The 17,999-nt window shown below is 36.9% G+C and overlaps 1 protein-coding gene across 1 annotated transcript in view; it reads right to left on the bottom strand.

Annotated features, from left to right (window-relative positions):
• The window catches only part of Rit2 (Ras like without CAAX 2), a 340,369-nt gene extending 324,128 nt beyond the window's left edge, over positions 1 to 16,241 (bottom strand). The window contains exon 1 of the mRNA XM_077792200.1: positions 16,139 to 16,241. Within this exon, the coding sequence (XP_077648326.1) occupies positions 16,139 to 16,241 (103 nt within the window). The remainder of the gene's footprint in view (positions 1 to 16,138) is intronic.
• Positions 16,242 to 17,999: the final 1,758 nt, after the last annotated feature.

The raw sequence follows: 17,999 nt of genomic DNA, 5'->3' as shown, positions 1-17,999 counted from the left end.
AGGATTTGTGTTGGAGCAGGAAGTGAAACACCTGTATATACATCGACTTCAAATTCATCTCCCTTCTGCTTTAATCATCATTTAGTGTGTGGTGCTCTGGTTATATATTGTGTTCTGTATTTCCTCTTTATCTGGTTTTTGATAATATCATGGAATTTTAATTACCTTTTATTGAGTCAATTGGAATTAGAATGACTAACAATAACCTTGAGGACAACCAGAGGTCTATAATACTGAAAAAGTGGCATTGAACTTCATATGGAAATACATTTAAGAAAATTGTGTTGAGACTACAACTTCCTTGATTGTATAAAAGCTTCCCAATTAATCAATGAATAAACATAAATATTGTGGGATGACATATGGAGAGATACTATCAAGGAATGGGAAATAAAAATTTTAAATGTCAGACATAAATTAGCAAATTGTTGTTCACATCAATTAGAAAAACCAAAGTGGCAAATTCAGTTTAAAAACATAGAAAAGTACATAAATAAATGTAAAACTTAGTATTTAGGAGTAAATTTGCTTAGAAAAGTACATAAATAAATGTAAAACTTAGTATTTAGGAGTAAATTTGCTTAAATTGCTGGCTCAAATGTTAAAAGATAAATGTAAACTTCATTTTAAATTCAATGCAATCATGTTATCTAAGCCTAAACAGTATAAGGAAGATTATATATGTAATATCTATCTGTGTATAACTTCGTTCACTACCTGATTTGATAAATGGAGCGATATTTTAAAGATGCAGATTCTAAGTATTTAACTCAATTGCCATGATAATTTGATTGGTCCAAACTTTTAACATTTTCTGAAAAGAAAGTACAGTATTTGGATGCTATTTACTATATATCTTTTCCTTCCTCTAATATTAAAGGTGAGGCATGTGAGAACAGGAGAGATTTGCTCCCTTAGCTCTCTGTTAGAAGATTCTGGATTCCCAAGTAACAGTGAATATTTAAACACATCAATGTCTACATTTACAAGAATTAAAGCTTCATAGAGGCATTTACAATCAGAAAAAAAAAAATCTCTCATGGGGTGCATGTTTAGGGCAGATAAAATTATCCCCAAAAGACAGAAGGTGTGTTTGAGTTTGCAAGACCCAACTACAGTCTTGAGATTAACTGAGGGTGTTCTGGAAGCATTTTAAATACTGAGTCAAAGCAGGCACAATATCGAGAGGAAAATTGACAAAAAACAAACAAACAAAAAACTCCCACTATCAAGAAAAACTTTTAATGAAATATTTTAAAATTTAAAGTTAATGCAAAATTTTAAGAGGCAGCACAGCTAGAGCAGGGAGAATATTTCACATTGAAGAGGAAAATGGAAACACGAAAATGGAGGGCTGGATATAAATACTCATTTATCAACAAGTGTTTACTTAAGGTCTGATACAAGGTCTAGGGAAGAACATTTGCTAGAAGTCGAGTCAGCACCAGCAAAACAGACACACATAAATTGAATGGAACAGTAAAAAGTGACCTATTTGAATTTTCATGGTCTGTATATTAGTAATTCATGGAATCCAGCCAGGGACCATGTTCTCTCTTGTAAGGTTATTAGCACAATCGCTTGAGATTTAGAAGGGACCAGACCTCCTAAATTTTAAAAATAGGATTCCACATTTTCAAGACGAAAAAAGCATTTTCCAGTAACCACAGAAGTATTGTGAACATTATTTCATAACATGTCATACTCCTGTTCAGCTGACAATATACATTTATACTCTCCTCACCCTTCAAAGATACATGTCAGCAGACACATAGGAGGAGGTCATGTACACATTATGTTTTAGTGACTGCTGGAAAGACATCCTTGCTTTCACATCTCTCTTTGTACCATGATATGTGACCTGATTTCAGAAAATCATATTATTTTGAAGATAAAAGATATTTTAACTAGAATTACCTACTATGCTGAGTGGCCCATTCAGAGATGTTTCTTGTATTTTTATTCATAACTTCTAGGTAACATACATTATTTTGTATGTATCAAGTGTTTCAAACTAAAAAAAAATACATAAAAGAATTAAATCCCAGGAAAATTACTTAATATATTTGATAAAGTCATGTGTCACTGTTATTTGAATTTTGATTTCTCTTGGAATGTGTGATGATAAAGATGAAATCTAATGGAATAATAGAAGCATGTAATAGAAGAATGGAGAAGTGAGCTTCATGCTAAGAAAGAGATGTGCCTTTTTGCTATGAATAGATTGTACTATTAGAGTCAGAAAAAAAATCACTTTAACATATATGTGTTTAGTGTACTTTAGTTTGAGAGATAAATCAGTGATAGTATAGAGTAAGGTTACTAAATATTGCTGTACAGTATTACCACAGGGGAATCATGAAAACATCTCAGTGCCCAGGTTGCAGCCCAGACTAAATCAAACCTAAGTGACAAGGCTTAAGTACTGAAAAAGTACTACAGGTGATTCTAATGCAAAACGATGTTTGAGGAACAGTTTGATGCTCAAGCTTGAGCTTATGTCTATAACACGAAAAGAGCTTGTTAACATACAAATTTGGGGGTCTCATCCTCAGAGTTTCTAATTCTGATGCTCTGGAAAGGCACATGAAGACTTGCATTTCTGACAATTTCCCAGATACTACACTTGCTAAGGACCAGGGAACCACACACTTTGAGAGCTGTTGGCAAGGATTATAGAATACGTAAAACTAGACTTTCATTTAAAGGAGTTTATACTATGGTGAATAGAAAGGACATAGAGAAAGCATGATACAGTCTACAAATACAAATCTGTTAAGTGTTATGCAAATAATACAGACAACAAAAACTAGAAATATTGAGAAGAAGATCAAAATATTGAACATGAATGTTTACCTCCAATTACTTAAAGGATAAATAAAATGTAATTAAATGGAGAAAATTCTAGAAGGTTATTGAAAATGAGTGGGATGAGTTATGGGAAAGTTAGGTTGGGATGAATAAAGTATAAGGGAGAAAATAAGAAGGCCCTTCTGGTTGGAGCAAGGGGTTTTCACAAGAAAACAGTATTCACTTTGGGGGGCTCTTCTTGGGAACCAGTGCTGGAGGGTCTACAAAGAAGACTAAATACACAAAGTTTATCCACCAGACAGTGAAGAAACTTTCAAGGACATAAAGTGTGTTGCAGGCTCTTTATTATAGCATTCTACAAGGGTGGGTATCCAGCCAGGCTCCAGTGAACTCACCATTACATAAATCAAAACTGAAATCCTGTCTCTTGGAAAAACCATTTATCACTTTCAAGAATGAGACATTTTTAATATCAGCAAATTAAACACAAATGGATATTAAAAACTCCTACAGATGATTAATCAATAAAGGTGGAAGCAGAAGACCTTATTAGTTAGATAGAGATTAGCTGGTGTAGCTCAAGTGCTAGCTATAAACTTTGAAAATTAAAAATGATGGCACATGACTGGAGCGATGGGAACAGCCCAGAGACATTTGAAATGCATGACCTTCCATGATAAGTTCACATCAAACAAAACTGTGAAGCCATCCTGGGTTCCCCATTTCTCCTCTGAAGTCTTCTGATAGTAAAATCTCATTGTACAAGAAGTTTTCCACATAAGAAATGAGACAGAAACTCACACTGGTGGAAGATGTACTAGAAAGTCCTTTCCTGAGTGTTGAGACTATCTCATGGTAGTGACACTGTATAGGCAAACATACAATTAAAAAAAAAAAAAACAGAGCACAAATGTGTCTTCTCCTTTCTGGGAAAAACTCTAGGCTTATGAATCAGAAGCCACCTTCTTTCCCAGAAAACATGTTAGTAGCTGTTGCCTTTAGTCTGAATCCTGCGAGGTCATTTTCTCAGGATTGTATGAATGTTTTGTTTTGTTTGGCCTTTTACCATGTACACAGAAGTAGTAGTTATTATAGGCAGGGAAGCAAAATATAAATGCTTTCCTGTGAGGAGAAATGAAGTCATTTAAGCCTTGGACAAAATGGAGAAAATGTAATCTTCTGCCTGAGGACTGACTAGTGTGTTTTTTTTTTCTTTTTTTTTTTTTGGAAAATGTTTAATAGTAACAATAGCAACAATAATAACTAGTGTTTATATAGAATTTCCAGGTTCTACTCACAGCAGTTTATTCTCAATAGTTCATTGGAAGCCTCTACATGCACACAATGAAACGTCACCCTCATATCATCCCCATTCGCCAGAGGAGGAACCACATTCAGAAATGCTGAGTACTGAGCCAAGTTCACACTACTACTAAGCAAATGAGGCAAGGTCTGAATGCTGGCTGCAGGATCCCACATCTTTGCTCTTACACACACACACCATGCTTAACAAACTCAGCCTTGAGGACTGATTGGCAGTATCATTATTGGGGATGAAATAGAGAAGCAGGAAGACAACATCTGGGCTGTGCACACAGGGAAATCTTCCATGTCACTGGCATGTGACCACTGCAAGAATGTCTTGAATGATGAAGGACGGAATGAAGTTTTTACATTTTCTATGTTGGTTCTAGATAAATCATCTAAGGAAAAATAATCACGGAAATTCGCACCACCAAGCTCAACTCTAAGGCTAAGATGATTCTACTTTCCTGGTTACTTGCCTCTCTTTGCAACTATGTCACATTTTTGAAGGTGGGGCCTGGGGGCTAATCCAGTGTTGTGTTTCTAGTGCCCAGAACAACAGTGGAAAGCTAGAGCTAGGCACATCTGAATTGCTTGTTAAAGGAATGAAATGTGGTTCAAACCTCCTTAAAAGAGGGAGACTTCCAGAATTACTCTGATCTATGAATATGCTTTCCTCACTCTCCTTCCAGTTAGAAAATGTAAATGTAAATTTGATTTATTCACTCCTATTGATGGACACTGAGAGTTTTAACTTGGAGCTATTGGAAATAATGCTGCTGCATACATTCTGGCCATGTGTCTTTGTTCACACATATGTGAATTTCTGTAGATTAAATATATATATAGCTAGGAGTAGAATTGCTAGATCATATGGTGAACTTATGAATTTCTTCATCTTCATACATAGTACCAGACCCTTTTGCAAGGGTGGTCATAAGAATTTACTCTCTCATCAACATTCTAGTCTATATTTAGTAAGTATTGTTACTCCTTGAAATTTTGGTTATTTTAGTGATGTCTCATTTTAATTTTAATCTAGATATAAATGTCACTTAATATAAAGAGATGAAGGTATATAAATCATATTCAAGCCAAGGGACAGAGTAAACTATTCTTCCAAATTAAAGATGAGAAGAAGTCAGAAGAATGAGCCCTGGTTCATCAGCAGTAAGAGATCAGGAAGAAGAGGAAGAGCCAGCAAAGTCACTTGCCTGAGAAGGGGCAGAACTGAATTTCAATACATGTCTATCCATCTTCAAAGTCCAAGCTGTTTCAAACATACTGGGCTGTCTCAGGATGAAACTCAAGAAAAATGCAAATAAGTTTAGAGATGCAGACAACATGTGTACTTGTCAGAGCAGAGTACTTTATGCAAAAAAAATGTTTTCAATTTGCTTTTCTGTGATGAAGTAAGTGGGAGACACAGTTTATAATGGCAGAAAAATATGAAACTTCTGGAGGATGAGTCCAAATTAACGGCAAAACTGATGACATTAGATTATTTAAACTCATTCATTATAAGCAAGCAAGTGGCAATAAATGAGTAACTAAAAAAAGGGGGAACATAAAAAAAATCTCTTAAACCTAAAGAAAAATGTTGTCTCTATGATGTTTTGTTGTTGTTGTTTTTTAAACATAAGTCACAACTGTAACCCATATAATAGATTTTACTTTCCTGATTTTAGAGCTTTCTGGACTCAGGAAGAAGTGATGAATTCTTATTCTATGAGTATTTGCATTTCTCAAGACTTCTTTCTTTTTCTAGAACAGAGGTTATCAAAATTAAAATTAACTCTTGGTCAACTGAGTTGTGTGTGTGTGTGTGTGTGTGTGTGTGTGTGTGTGTAGTGTGGTATTTTTTTTTTTTACCATAATAGGAAACATAAACTCTTGTGGCTGATTAAGGGTTCACCGTCATCGTCACAGTCTACCTCAGTGGCGATCAGAGATGAGCAAGCGATAACAAGTGTTTTTAACTCAAAATCAAGGAGGTAAATGCTGTTCTGCAGATTCATTCACTAAGGTTTTCCAAGAATATTTCATAAAACACTCTTCTGTTCCTCTCTTCCCCCCAGGTAGTTCTATAGTGAGAAATGGTTTGGGAACTAAAACATGAGTTATTTCCAGTGTTTCATGTATTTGGCCACCAGCTGTCTCAGCTTTTGACTTTCAAGAAAGGTGTATGCTGCTGCTCCTGAATCTGGAGCACCTGATGGCATGGAATCACTTTTTACAAGGTGGCAGTTGTATCTTACTTCTAGAATTTGTCCACAGAACTACTTTCATCTATGAGTGTTACTGATTCTACTTTCCTGGTTACTGGCCTCTCTTTGCAACTATGTCACAGTTTTGAAGGTGGGGCCTGGGGCTAATCCAGTTTTCTCTTTCTAGTGCCCAGAACATAGCTACAGCTAGACACAGCTAAGTTGCATGTTAAAGGAATGAAATGTGGTTCAAACCTCCTTAAAAGAGGGAGATTACCAGAATTACTCTGATCTATGAATACACTTTCTAAATATAGGATGGGCTTGTGTACCTTTGAATTTATTGTCACCAAGACTAATCATGCGGCCTGAACCTAGGTACTTCCCAAGCCACAGCCCTTTCCTATGCTCACAGACCTGACTCTTTTCTCTCTGTGACAGCTTTTTTCTTTATATCCATTGGTTCTTTATATCATAAAGTGTGAGAGTATCACTTAGTTTTATTTTAGTATGTATGCCTGACATCTTACACTCTGTGTTTCCTGAATGACAGAAATGGGAAATGAAATGAAATTTTTGAGGATTCACTACCATGGGTATCATGAGAAAAGAAAGACAATATGAAATCTATTTCCTACACAACAGGAATGTGCAATCAAGATGGAAAAATAAAATATAAGGAGATGGTAAGTTAAATTTTTAAAAATCAAGCTTTAAATTACATTTCAAGACCATGTAACACATGCTAGAAGAACCTGTGCAATTGTCGATAGTGATGAAACAAATAATGATCTGAAAGAAATGTAAGCGTTACAAAGGGCAGAAATATGTCATCGACCATGGTGGGAAGAAGGAGGAAATACTTGTGCAGAATCTGGATAGTCAGACGGACTAGACACATTGAGGATGAGCAGGAAAAAGCTTATGTTGAAATGACAGTGAATAATACAAGGGAGAAGTTTCAAGATTTGGGGAAACAAAAATGAACAAATATGTCTGCAAGGAAGATTCAGAGCTGGGAGGATGGTTTGGGGTCTTTTATAGAGTCTTTCTAGATCTGTATAGAGTTCACACTGAAAGAGGTATAAAGAAACACACACACACAGAGAGAGAGAGAGAGAGAGAGAGAGAGAGAGAGAGAGAGAGAGAAACAGAAAAAGGAGAAATACAATCTAACAAATTATATTATACCAAAGCCCACCTCAGATGATATTTCCGCAGCAGCAGAGCTTTAATAACTTCAATTCTGAATCTCCTCATTTGTCGTTCCCATGCCAGGGTGCTGTTCACTCTTCATTCCAGCCCCTCACTGACTATTCTGGCTCCTGACATGTCTCTGTTTCCTTGTTTCCAATTTTCAGCCCTCTCTGGCTTGATTCCTGCTTCATGCCTTCCAACAAGGCAGCCCTCCCCATTTGACTGGCATGGGAATGCCCTTCTTCATGGATGGTTGCCAGATAGTCTGACCTTGCTCAGGCATCAGGAGTTCTGCAGGCTTTCGATGTCTGCCTAGTGGCAATGGGTGGGTTTTGAGCAGAAGAAGTAAGCAAAATAGGTTTTCAGGACCATCAGATTGAGAATGGCAGAGACCAGAGAGGAGTGGGATACAGGGGAGTGTTAAATGATGGTAGTGGAGAGCAATTAGTTAAAGTTTCTACAATTTCAAATAAAAGACATTCCCTGTGGCTCTAGATAGGGTCAGATTTATTCATTGAAAAAAAAAACCTGTAAGTGTGACTGTAATTTATTATCACTTCTTTCTTCCATCATTAAATGTGACTTTTTACTCAAATGTAGCAGTGATGATAATATAAAGAATAAGGCAAAGTCTTATTGCACAAATTGTATTAAAAATATACATATTGGAAAGATTCATTTCTGTCCAGATTCAAGCACAAGAACACTCCATAAAAATCATAGTCCCTCTAAACAGGCCCTTTGTGCCCATGGTATTAAGAGATTGTCCCCAAATCCTTTCTCTAACAGGCAATGGTGTGTGTGTGTGTGTGTGTGTGTGTGTGTGTGTGTGTGTGTGTTTTACGGGTCTATTAAGTTGGATAAAGGAATTGTTTATTAAGGTAACTAGCAAATCCCCATTATTATTGTCACCGAAATTACCACTCAAGAGGATAATGCTGTTAGTAATCAATATAAGGATATAGAGAGTAAGAGAAGACGTAGAAAATCTGGATACACAAAGCAGGTGTACAATATTCAACCAAATTGCCTCATTTTCCTAAAACCTATCTGAAAGATCTGTCCTCCTCCCCCACTCCTCTCTGGTCTCTATCTCTACAGAGATAAAACATCTTAGGTGAAGATGTAAAAGGAAAAAAAGGGAGAAAGGTAAAGAGAAAAGGAGGGAAGAGTTTTAGTAAAGATGTGATATTTTGGTGACTAGTTTTAATTTTTATCAAAAATTTTCATTTTATTTTTATCAAAAATATTTAGTATTTTCCAATACTGTCCACCCAAGCAACTCTCTTGGGATAATTTAATTTACTGCCATTAATTTTGAAAATGAAGACTCCCAAGTGCTTAAGTGACTGATGCAAGATCACATGCTGTTTAGTGGTAAATAATTAAAAGGAACTTTCCATTTATTTTACAAGCATTACTTAACACTGTATTGTCAGGTTTTGCTCTTAAAATTCTGTGAGGGTCATTGCAGTAGTTGCTGTCCCATTCTACAGATGAGAAACCATGGCTGTGGATTCTGTAGGATGCCAAACTCTCTACTTCAGATGACTCTGTTTTCACTTTGATTTTGAAACCTCATTCTGCCACCATGACCAGACTAAGAACAAGTCTGCTACTTGGTGGATCAGACAGTGGTTAAGGGCCTGGGCTCTGGTAGGGGTTGTCCTCCACTGCCTTCCAGGCTCTGGGTTCCTGAGGGAATTACTCAAACTTTTCAAACCTCACTACTTTCATCTGAAAATTGAGGATAATTTCTCCATCTATACTCCAGGGTTGTTGAGGTTTTATGGACTAATGCAGAGAGTGCAATTTGAACAGGACCCACATGAGACTTGAAGGGTAGGAACTCATGCTTCTCATTGAGGGAAGCAAGAGAGAAAATAGGAGTTTGGACAAAATGTCAATCATTCCTCTTTTGTGAGGGCATGCACATTTATGGACATATAACTCATAATTTTCTTATTCATTTTAAAGCAGATTACGAGGAACCATGGGCTGGAAAACTGATGATTTCTTATCCATTTATTAAGTGTCGACACAAATACGAATTTTCTATAAAAGCAGTTTTATGACAAGGACTTCCTGACCACTACCGTTACAACTTTTCTAACTTGTTAAAATTCTTTATGGGAGGTTCCATTATGAGATCACAAATATTCTGCACCATATCATTATAGTTCAACTAAAAGACATTCGCTTGGGATGTAAACATTTTGTTTCCTTTGGCTGCCCTCTCAGGACAACATCCCAAGAAGGCCCACCCTACCTGTCAGCTTCCCATCCTTCATTCATACAGCAGGGAGAATCAGGCACCCACTTCTATTGCTGCAATACACTTGGCATTGGCAGGCGCTGAAGTTCCTGTGTGTGTGTAGAGACTAGAACAAGGTCAACATCCCCCTGATGATGCTATGCTGTCAGCTGGAATGTGGTGATGGCAGACAGAAAAGGCAGAAAGGATGATTTGGTACAGTAGCCAGCTAGAGCACTCAGCTGATGCCTACTGAAGGTCCAGAAGAACAGATGGCACTGCTTGGTCACAGTCATTGGACACCTAGTATTTACAAGCAAATCCCAAGAGCTTAAATTGAATTCATTGTCAGGCTTTACAAACAACAGCCAGATTCAGTGATAAGAACCCCCTCCACATGTTTAAGCAGTTCAGAAGACTGTCATGTTGTTGCACACTATCACAATCCCTCCACATGACAAGGATATAACACACACACACACACACACACACACACAATCCTTCATGGGCAGTAATCTGCTCTCCAGTAAGGAGAGGGATATTTCATGCTGGTTGATGGAAGGTTACATGGCCTATTGAAAAAATAGTCCCAAGGCTACAGCTGAGCAGCTAAACAATCGGCGAAATATATCACTCTAACTTCCTATTGCTCCCATTGCTTTCAAAATACCACGAGTACTGCTCTATCACTGTACCTACAACATAGCATCTCTATTTTGTTTATGCATTTTTTAAATCCCAGTAGACAGGGCTGAGTAGAGAGTCCAGTTTGTGGCTAATTTTTTTTTCTCATAATTTAGGGTTTTGCACAGGTGTAGGGTCACACGCACATAAACACATAACCTTTGGTTCCTATTAAATAAATGGATAAGGTAGGTTCTTTCCATTTATGACACATGGTTTCTATCAATTATTCTATGACGCATATAGAGAAAACACACTTCCTTAGACAGACTGGCACCTAATAGAATTTGAAAGTCTACCTGATATATTCAGCAAACGGTTTATTTTGTCGACTTGCATAGTTTAAGTTTTCAATAAATTATTTTAATTGCTCTCCTAAAGTCAAGGGGATTATTGTCCTTTCTCTATGTGGTGAAGGCCCCAGGGGTCTCCCAATGTGTAAGAATATTTCTTTTGTTGCCTCCATGTTGCAATTTTGGTCAGAATCACCACACCTCTCCCTGCTCCATCCCATAAAGTTAACACTCCGTGTTGTTTGGGCAGAAGATTAAGGTTTTCAAGAATTTTGATTGATATACATGATTAATTTTTAATATCTAAACTACATCTGTGAAGATGGAGCTGAAGCTGGAACTCAGGTTCATAGTACAATCTCCTCCAAGAAAACAAAGTTAAAGCTCTCAGGTGGGGAAAATGAAAATACTGTAAACCTTGAAATTAGACATATATGTATTTGTAGCTTAGATTTACCATTTAATATTTCTATGTCTCTGGGCTGTAGGATTTTCTCCCCTGTGAGACTCAGCTTTCTCATCCATAAAATGCAGAATGTAATATATCTTCACAGGATCAAGGTGAAGAGTAAATGAGGCAGATAATGGTGAACATGTGAATAGAAGACGTGGGTAGTTTAGGCATAAACACATGCTCCTTCATCTCCTGCCCCTTTCTCTCAGAACAATGTAGACCTGTACTGTTTCAACAATTTCGTATTATAGTGACTATAATCTTGTCAGCACCTTTTGCCAGAATAATGCTTTCAATTATTTCTTGAAGAGACATACATACATGTATATTTGCATATACATACACATATTGGGGGGAGAAGTCAATTGCTATAGTAGTATGTATGTGTATATATGTGTGTATTTTTGGCAGGGGGTGTGTACCAGGGATTGAATTGAGGGGCAGTCGACCACTGAGCCACATTCCCAGTCCTATTTTGTATTTTGTTTACAGACAGGGTTTCACTGAGTTGCTTAGTGCCTCATTTTTGCTCAGGCTGGCTTTGAACACAGCAATCCTCCTGGGTATAAACCAAGGAATAGCTGGGTCAAATGGTTGTTCCATTCCAAGTTTTCTGAGGAATAAACATACTGCTTTCCATAGTGGTTGTACCAATGTGCAGTCCTACCAGCAATGTATGAATGTGCCTTTTCCCTCACATCCTTGCCAACATTTATTGTTGCCTGTATTCTTGATGATTGTCATTCTGTCTGGAGTGAGATGAAATCTTAGTGTACTTTTGATTTACATTTCTGAGATTTTTTCATGCTTTTGTTGATCAATTGTATTTCTTCTTCTGTGAAGTATCTGTTCAGTTCCTTAACCCATATATTAATTTGATTATTTGTTTTTTTTTACTTTTGCTTTTTATTTTTATTTACTTTTTTTGGTGTTAAGTGTTTTGAGTTCTTTATATATTCTAGAGATTGATGCTTTCTCAGAGGTGCACATGGTAAAGATTTTCTCCCAATCTGTCAGCTCTCTTCTTACATTATTGATTGTTTCCTTTGCTGAGAAGTAGCTTTTTAATTTGAATCCATCCAATTTCTTGATTCTTGATTTTACTTCTTGTGCTTTAGGGGTCTTGTTAAGGAAGTCAGATCGTAGGCTGACATGGTGAAGATTTGGGTCTACTTTTTCTTCTATTAGGTACAGAATTGCTATTCTAGTGCCTAAGTCTTTGATACATTTTGAGTTGATTTTGGGGCAGGGTGAGAGGGAGAGGTTTAATTTCATTTTGCTACATATACATTTCCAGTTTTACCAGTATAATTTGTTCTATAGGCTATCTTTTATTCAATGATGTTTTTGACACCTTTGTCTAGTATGAGATAACCATATTTATATGGGTTTGTCTCTGTGTCCTCTATTCTGTACAATTGGTCTACAAGACTATTTTGGTGCCAATACCATGCTGTTTTTTTGTGACTATAGCTCTGTAGTATAGTTTAAGATCTGGTATTGTTACACCTCCTGCTTCACCTTTCTTGCTAAGGATTGCTTTGGCTATTGTGGGTCTCTTACTTTTCCAAATAAATTTCATGATTGTTTTTTTCTATTTCTAAGAGGGGTTCATCCCAGGGATGCAGAGTTGGTTCAACATATAGAAATCAATAAACATAATTTTGTCATATTAATAGACTTAAAAAAAGAAACATATGATCATCTCAATAGATGCAGAAATAGGATTTGAAAAAATACAGCACACCTTCATGTTTAAAACACTAGAAAAACTAGAGATAGTATGAATATACCTCAACATTGTAAAAGTTATATATGCTAAACCCAAGGCCATCATCATTTAAATAGAGAAAGATTAAAAGTATTCCCTCTATGACCCGGAACAAGGCAAGCATCTTCTCTTTTACCACTTCTATTCAACATCCTTGAAACTCTAGCCAGAGTAATTAGACAGAAGAAAGAAATTTAAGGGATACGAATAGGTAAAGAAGAACTCAAACCATCACCATTTGCCAATGACATGATTCTATGTCTAAAAGATCCAAACAATTCCATCAGAAAACTTTTAGAACTAATAAATTAATTCAGCAAAGTAGCAAGATAAAAAATCAACACCCATAAATCAAACGCATTCCTAAACATCATCAATGAATCCACTGAAAGAGAAATTAGAAAAACTACTCCATTTACAATAGCCTCAAGTGAAATAAAATACCTGGGAATCAATATAACAAAAAAAGGTGAAAGACCTTTACAATGAAAACTACAGAACACTAAGAAATAAATTGAAGAAAACCTTAGAAAATGGAAAAATCTCCCGTGCTCCTGAATAGGCAGAATTGATATTGTCAAAATGGCCATAATACCAAAAGCATTATACAAATTTAATGCAATTCCTATTAAAATCCCAATGACATTCTTCATAGAAAAGTGATTTTTTAAAAAATATTTTAGTTCACTTGAAATCAAATACTTTAACCTTCAAGAAAAGGTTAGTATTGAGGTCAGTGCCTGAATATTTACATACTGATAACACCATATAAATCATAAGAATAATGTCCAAGGGCAAGAAGTGATTCTATCACAGTGAAACACTTGGCCCTAAGGACAGTATTTTCCAGGAGTGAAATTGTAATATGAATAAAATTCTCTGGAGAAATATCCAAGGATGCCATTTATATAATCAGTACAACCAAACTATTTACCATCTTTTATTCTTAACCTTTTCTGAGGGTGAGCTCGTTACTGTTGTCCTTCTCCCAGAGGAAAAGTTTTATTCAAGTATTTAATTAGGAACTGGTTTCTTTTATATAAAGTGAAGGTGAAAGTAACCCAAGCCACTCCTCCAACCATTGTGTTATCTTGAAAATATCTAGATATTTCAATGGTAAGAATGAGTAGTCATTACAAATAATATTGGGTGAGGTCAAAACAGAAGACATGATATCAGTATTCTAACTTCCTAATATCACAACATAAGGGTCTTGCTGGAGGGTGCTCCTAGGCAACACCTCCACTTTCCAAATCTGCATCCGTGGAATAAAATGAGGTGTGTAAAAACCAATCACTCAGATCCACATCCCCCACCTCCTGGTAAAATAAGAAAACACCCTGTTAGCCGGCAAAGGGGACTCATTGGCACGTGAACTATTGTAGACTCTCCCACCTCACCAGCTCCGGCCATAAGTTATGTTCATGGCGTCTAGACTTTTTAAATTTTTCCTTAATCTGTTTGTTTTCTCAGATTTTATTCCCACATAACTTCCTTTTTAAAATATATATCTTTAATTGTAGATGGACACAATACTTTTATTTTATTTTGTTTATTTATATGTGGTGCTGAGGATGGAACCCACTGACTTACACATGCCAGATCAGGTGCCCTACCACTGAGCCCCAGCCCCAGCCCCCCCACATAAATTCTTTCTCATTGTATCTGATGACATGTTTTTAAAGCATAACTTCATTTCCATAGATTATTTTCCCTTATCCTTCCTGCTTACTTCCTCCCCCCATCATCATCTATTTTGATTTATTCCCTCCCAAGCCATTATATTAACAAAGAAAGTTTTTTTTTCATTTCTTGTTCATATATTGTTACAAAACCTTTCACGTTTCACATTTCTTTCCTAGAAGAGATAAATAATTTTTCTCACTTAGGCAACCTCCTAGCTACTATCACATCCAAATCTGCCTTTTTTTTCTTTTCTTTTCCTTTATATGATAATTCCTTTGGGTGCAGCAGGGGAGCATTGGGGTGGCTCAATTTCTTGTCTCTTGATAATTTTTTCTCTGCCTTTTCTGTCCACTAAAATTACTGTCTTTCCCTCATTTCCTCATTGCTAAACTTTCTTACTCCTTCTGGAACCACCATCAAAATTATTAGCTTTGGGATTTCTTCTGCAAGAGTATTTTCCTTAACTTTGAATCTTTTCATCAAGCAGTTAAGTATTGAATAGTTTTGATAAAGTTTTTCCATGCTAACCTCACTTTTCTTTTGCCCTTTGACATGCCCAAACATGTATTCTCAGTAGGGAATCTTATGTTTATATAAATAACTATATATCTTTATGTTCTAATGATATCCATAGGCCCAAACTATCTAACATATATTCATCCTCAAACATTATTGAATATCTATTTCTTTAATTTGTAATACTTGGCCTTTTAAGCTCCTCATGAAACCAAAGCCCAGATGACTCCTGATCTTTATGTACCAAAAATAAATTACCCAGTCTTGTCATCACCTCATTACCATCCCACATCCTTTAATTTTTGTAGCTTGTCCTTTTAGTTCCATTGACTAAAATGCCTGGTTGACTCACCCTGTATGTGTCCCACTCTTCTTTAAACCACAGTTACTTTCAAAACACCAACTTCCCTCTTGGTTCACAACCCACACATGCTATGTCAGACACAAACTAGGAAAAGGACACTGGGAAGCGCCTAGTGAAAGAAATACCACAATCTTCCATGAGAATCCTGAGCCTGTGTCTGTATCTATCTGTGTGATTAGTTGAATATTTACAGCATTCCTTTCCTGATGTGAATATCTTTTCTTTTTTTCCTACTTTTTCTTTTCTTTCTTTTTTTTTTTTTTTTTAGAATAGGAGCACATTTTTTTTCCCAGACCATGAACATTTATTAAGTATCACTATTAATTTTTAAAAACCATGTAAATTAAGAGCAAATATCACCCGCATGAGATAGAAGGAGAAAATCATCATCTTAAAGTTCTACATATCATGACTGTCTCTCCAGTCTCCTGACTCATCAGCATCCCGTTAACAATCTTTACACTTCTAAACATCCTGCCAGATGCTCCCTGCCGCAGCCAGACCCTAACAGCACCAGCATTATTATCATTATTTTCCACTCTAGAGTTTCCTGCACAGAAGTCCCTCCTTCCCCAGCATTTGGTGTTAAAACTTACCGCTTTTACCAACTCCCCCTGCTCCCAGCATTACCACCTTGTACTCTCTGGACCCGCCTGTCGCACTGCCCTGGGAGCAGCTGGCTTCATTTTCTACCTCCATCTTACCCGAGGGACTGGAGGAGGAAAAGAAAAAAAAGGAAGGAAAATAGTCACCCGTGTCAGGTGCTTGCTCAGATATTAAACAACTCTAAAACTGTGTCAGAGGAAAGGTTTAGTGCGAGCTAAGAACCATCAGCATCAGTCTGGCTGCTGGTCCTCTGCTGGAGCGGGTCTCATAGCAACCACTTCAATTGCTTCCAATAAAAACCTGGCTTTTACATCCCCCCTCCTTCTGATCCTTCACTCTTTCACGTCTCCCTCGATCTCTCTGGGGCGCTCTCTCTGTATCCCCCCCCCCCTTCCTCTTATTTTTCTCCCTCTTCCGTCCTCACTCTCTCCTTTCTTGTTCCTGCCCGCCCCTGCACAGACGCACGTGTCAGATGCACACGTATATAAGTACCTTCCTGGCTGCGCTGCTAGAAAAGAAGTGAATCCGCGAGTTAATGGAAGATGCTGTCTCACAGGCAGGCTTCAGTCGCTACAGCCACAAAGACACTATTTTCTTTTTTAACCAGCCAATTAATTAGGAAGAATTTCCGCTATGTGTATCCTTGCTGTTTATCACAGTTCTTCTGCACAGTTGTCATTCGTCAGAAGGGATGCCACTGTTTTGTAAGGCAAGACAAAGAAACAACAACAACAACAAAAAAAAAAAACCCAGTAATTCAGGGCACTTAAGGATGAGTCTTCAGTGTTGTTGAAATAATACCTAGCTAACAGGGATTCTTTCGGCTCACTTGACAGTTGTAGTTCCAACATTGGGAGGTAATTGAATTAGGTCATTGTCATGTTTGAACATGGATCATCCTTGTTTACACTCAGTTATTAGAAACAAGCTAGAACATAAGGACCCTGTCAAGCATGAAAGAGATACAAGATAAATATTTTTGCTGACAATTATGGTAGCATAAAGGATCATGAAATAATATTTTTCAGATGCCCAAAGTCCTGCTTCTGTTTGAATTCTTCTAAAACTTTAAGATCTTCACATTTCTCTGAAACAGCTTCTAAAATACATAAGTCTTAGGATCATATAAATAGTTTGCAAATGTTTTCCCCTAGTCTGTGGCCTTTCTTAATAATCTTTTAAAAAGCAGGAGTTTCACATTGTACTGGAGTCTAGTTTATAATATTTTAAGATTTTGTGACCCTACTATCTGACTTTAAATGAAACTTTTCCCAGTGATTCTATTACAAATTTTCTTGACCCTTTCATTGCAAATTCGCTCAGGACTATGGATCTTTCTGTCACCTTTATATAGGTGACCGTCCAGTTTATGAATCTGGACTTAATTTTCCCTCTGAGCTATAGAAATGAATCTCACTGCCTCCTGGATGTTTCCAACATAATCTTGCTTGGGTCTCAACCTGGGGTATTTCTAAAGATACCACCCTCATTCTCAAGAAAGAAAGTCAGCATGGCTCTCAATCTGCGGGAGAGTCACCACCTCCATGTCCTGGTTTCAGTTCTTCCTCTTATATTTGACGTCAATGACTGAAACAGTTCCATAACTTATCCACCCTGATCACAAGCTCCTGCCCTTTCCTCCTTTCAGACAGCCCAATTTATCCTACACACTGATGTCAGGGAAATTCACCTAAAATGTCAACCTACCTGAACTTGATGTACACACATTCATATATCAAATGCCTAAATAACACAAGTCAATAGCTTAACTGTCATATAGAGATACCAAGCATTTGTTCCAGTCTCAGGTTCCAGTGTGGCCTTTATGCTCCACAGAGCAGAGGCAGGCAA

The sequence above is a fragment of the Urocitellus parryii genome, chromosome 13 (genome assembly GCF_045843805.1).
Source record: "Urocitellus parryii isolate mUroPar1 chromosome 13, mUroPar1.hap1, whole genome shotgun sequence".
Taxonomy (NCBI): domain Eukaryota; kingdom Metazoa; phylum Chordata; class Mammalia; order Rodentia; family Sciuridae; genus Urocitellus; species Urocitellus parryii.
Note: the sequence above shows the minus strand (reverse complement) of the source record. Positions and strands in the feature narration are given on the sequence as shown.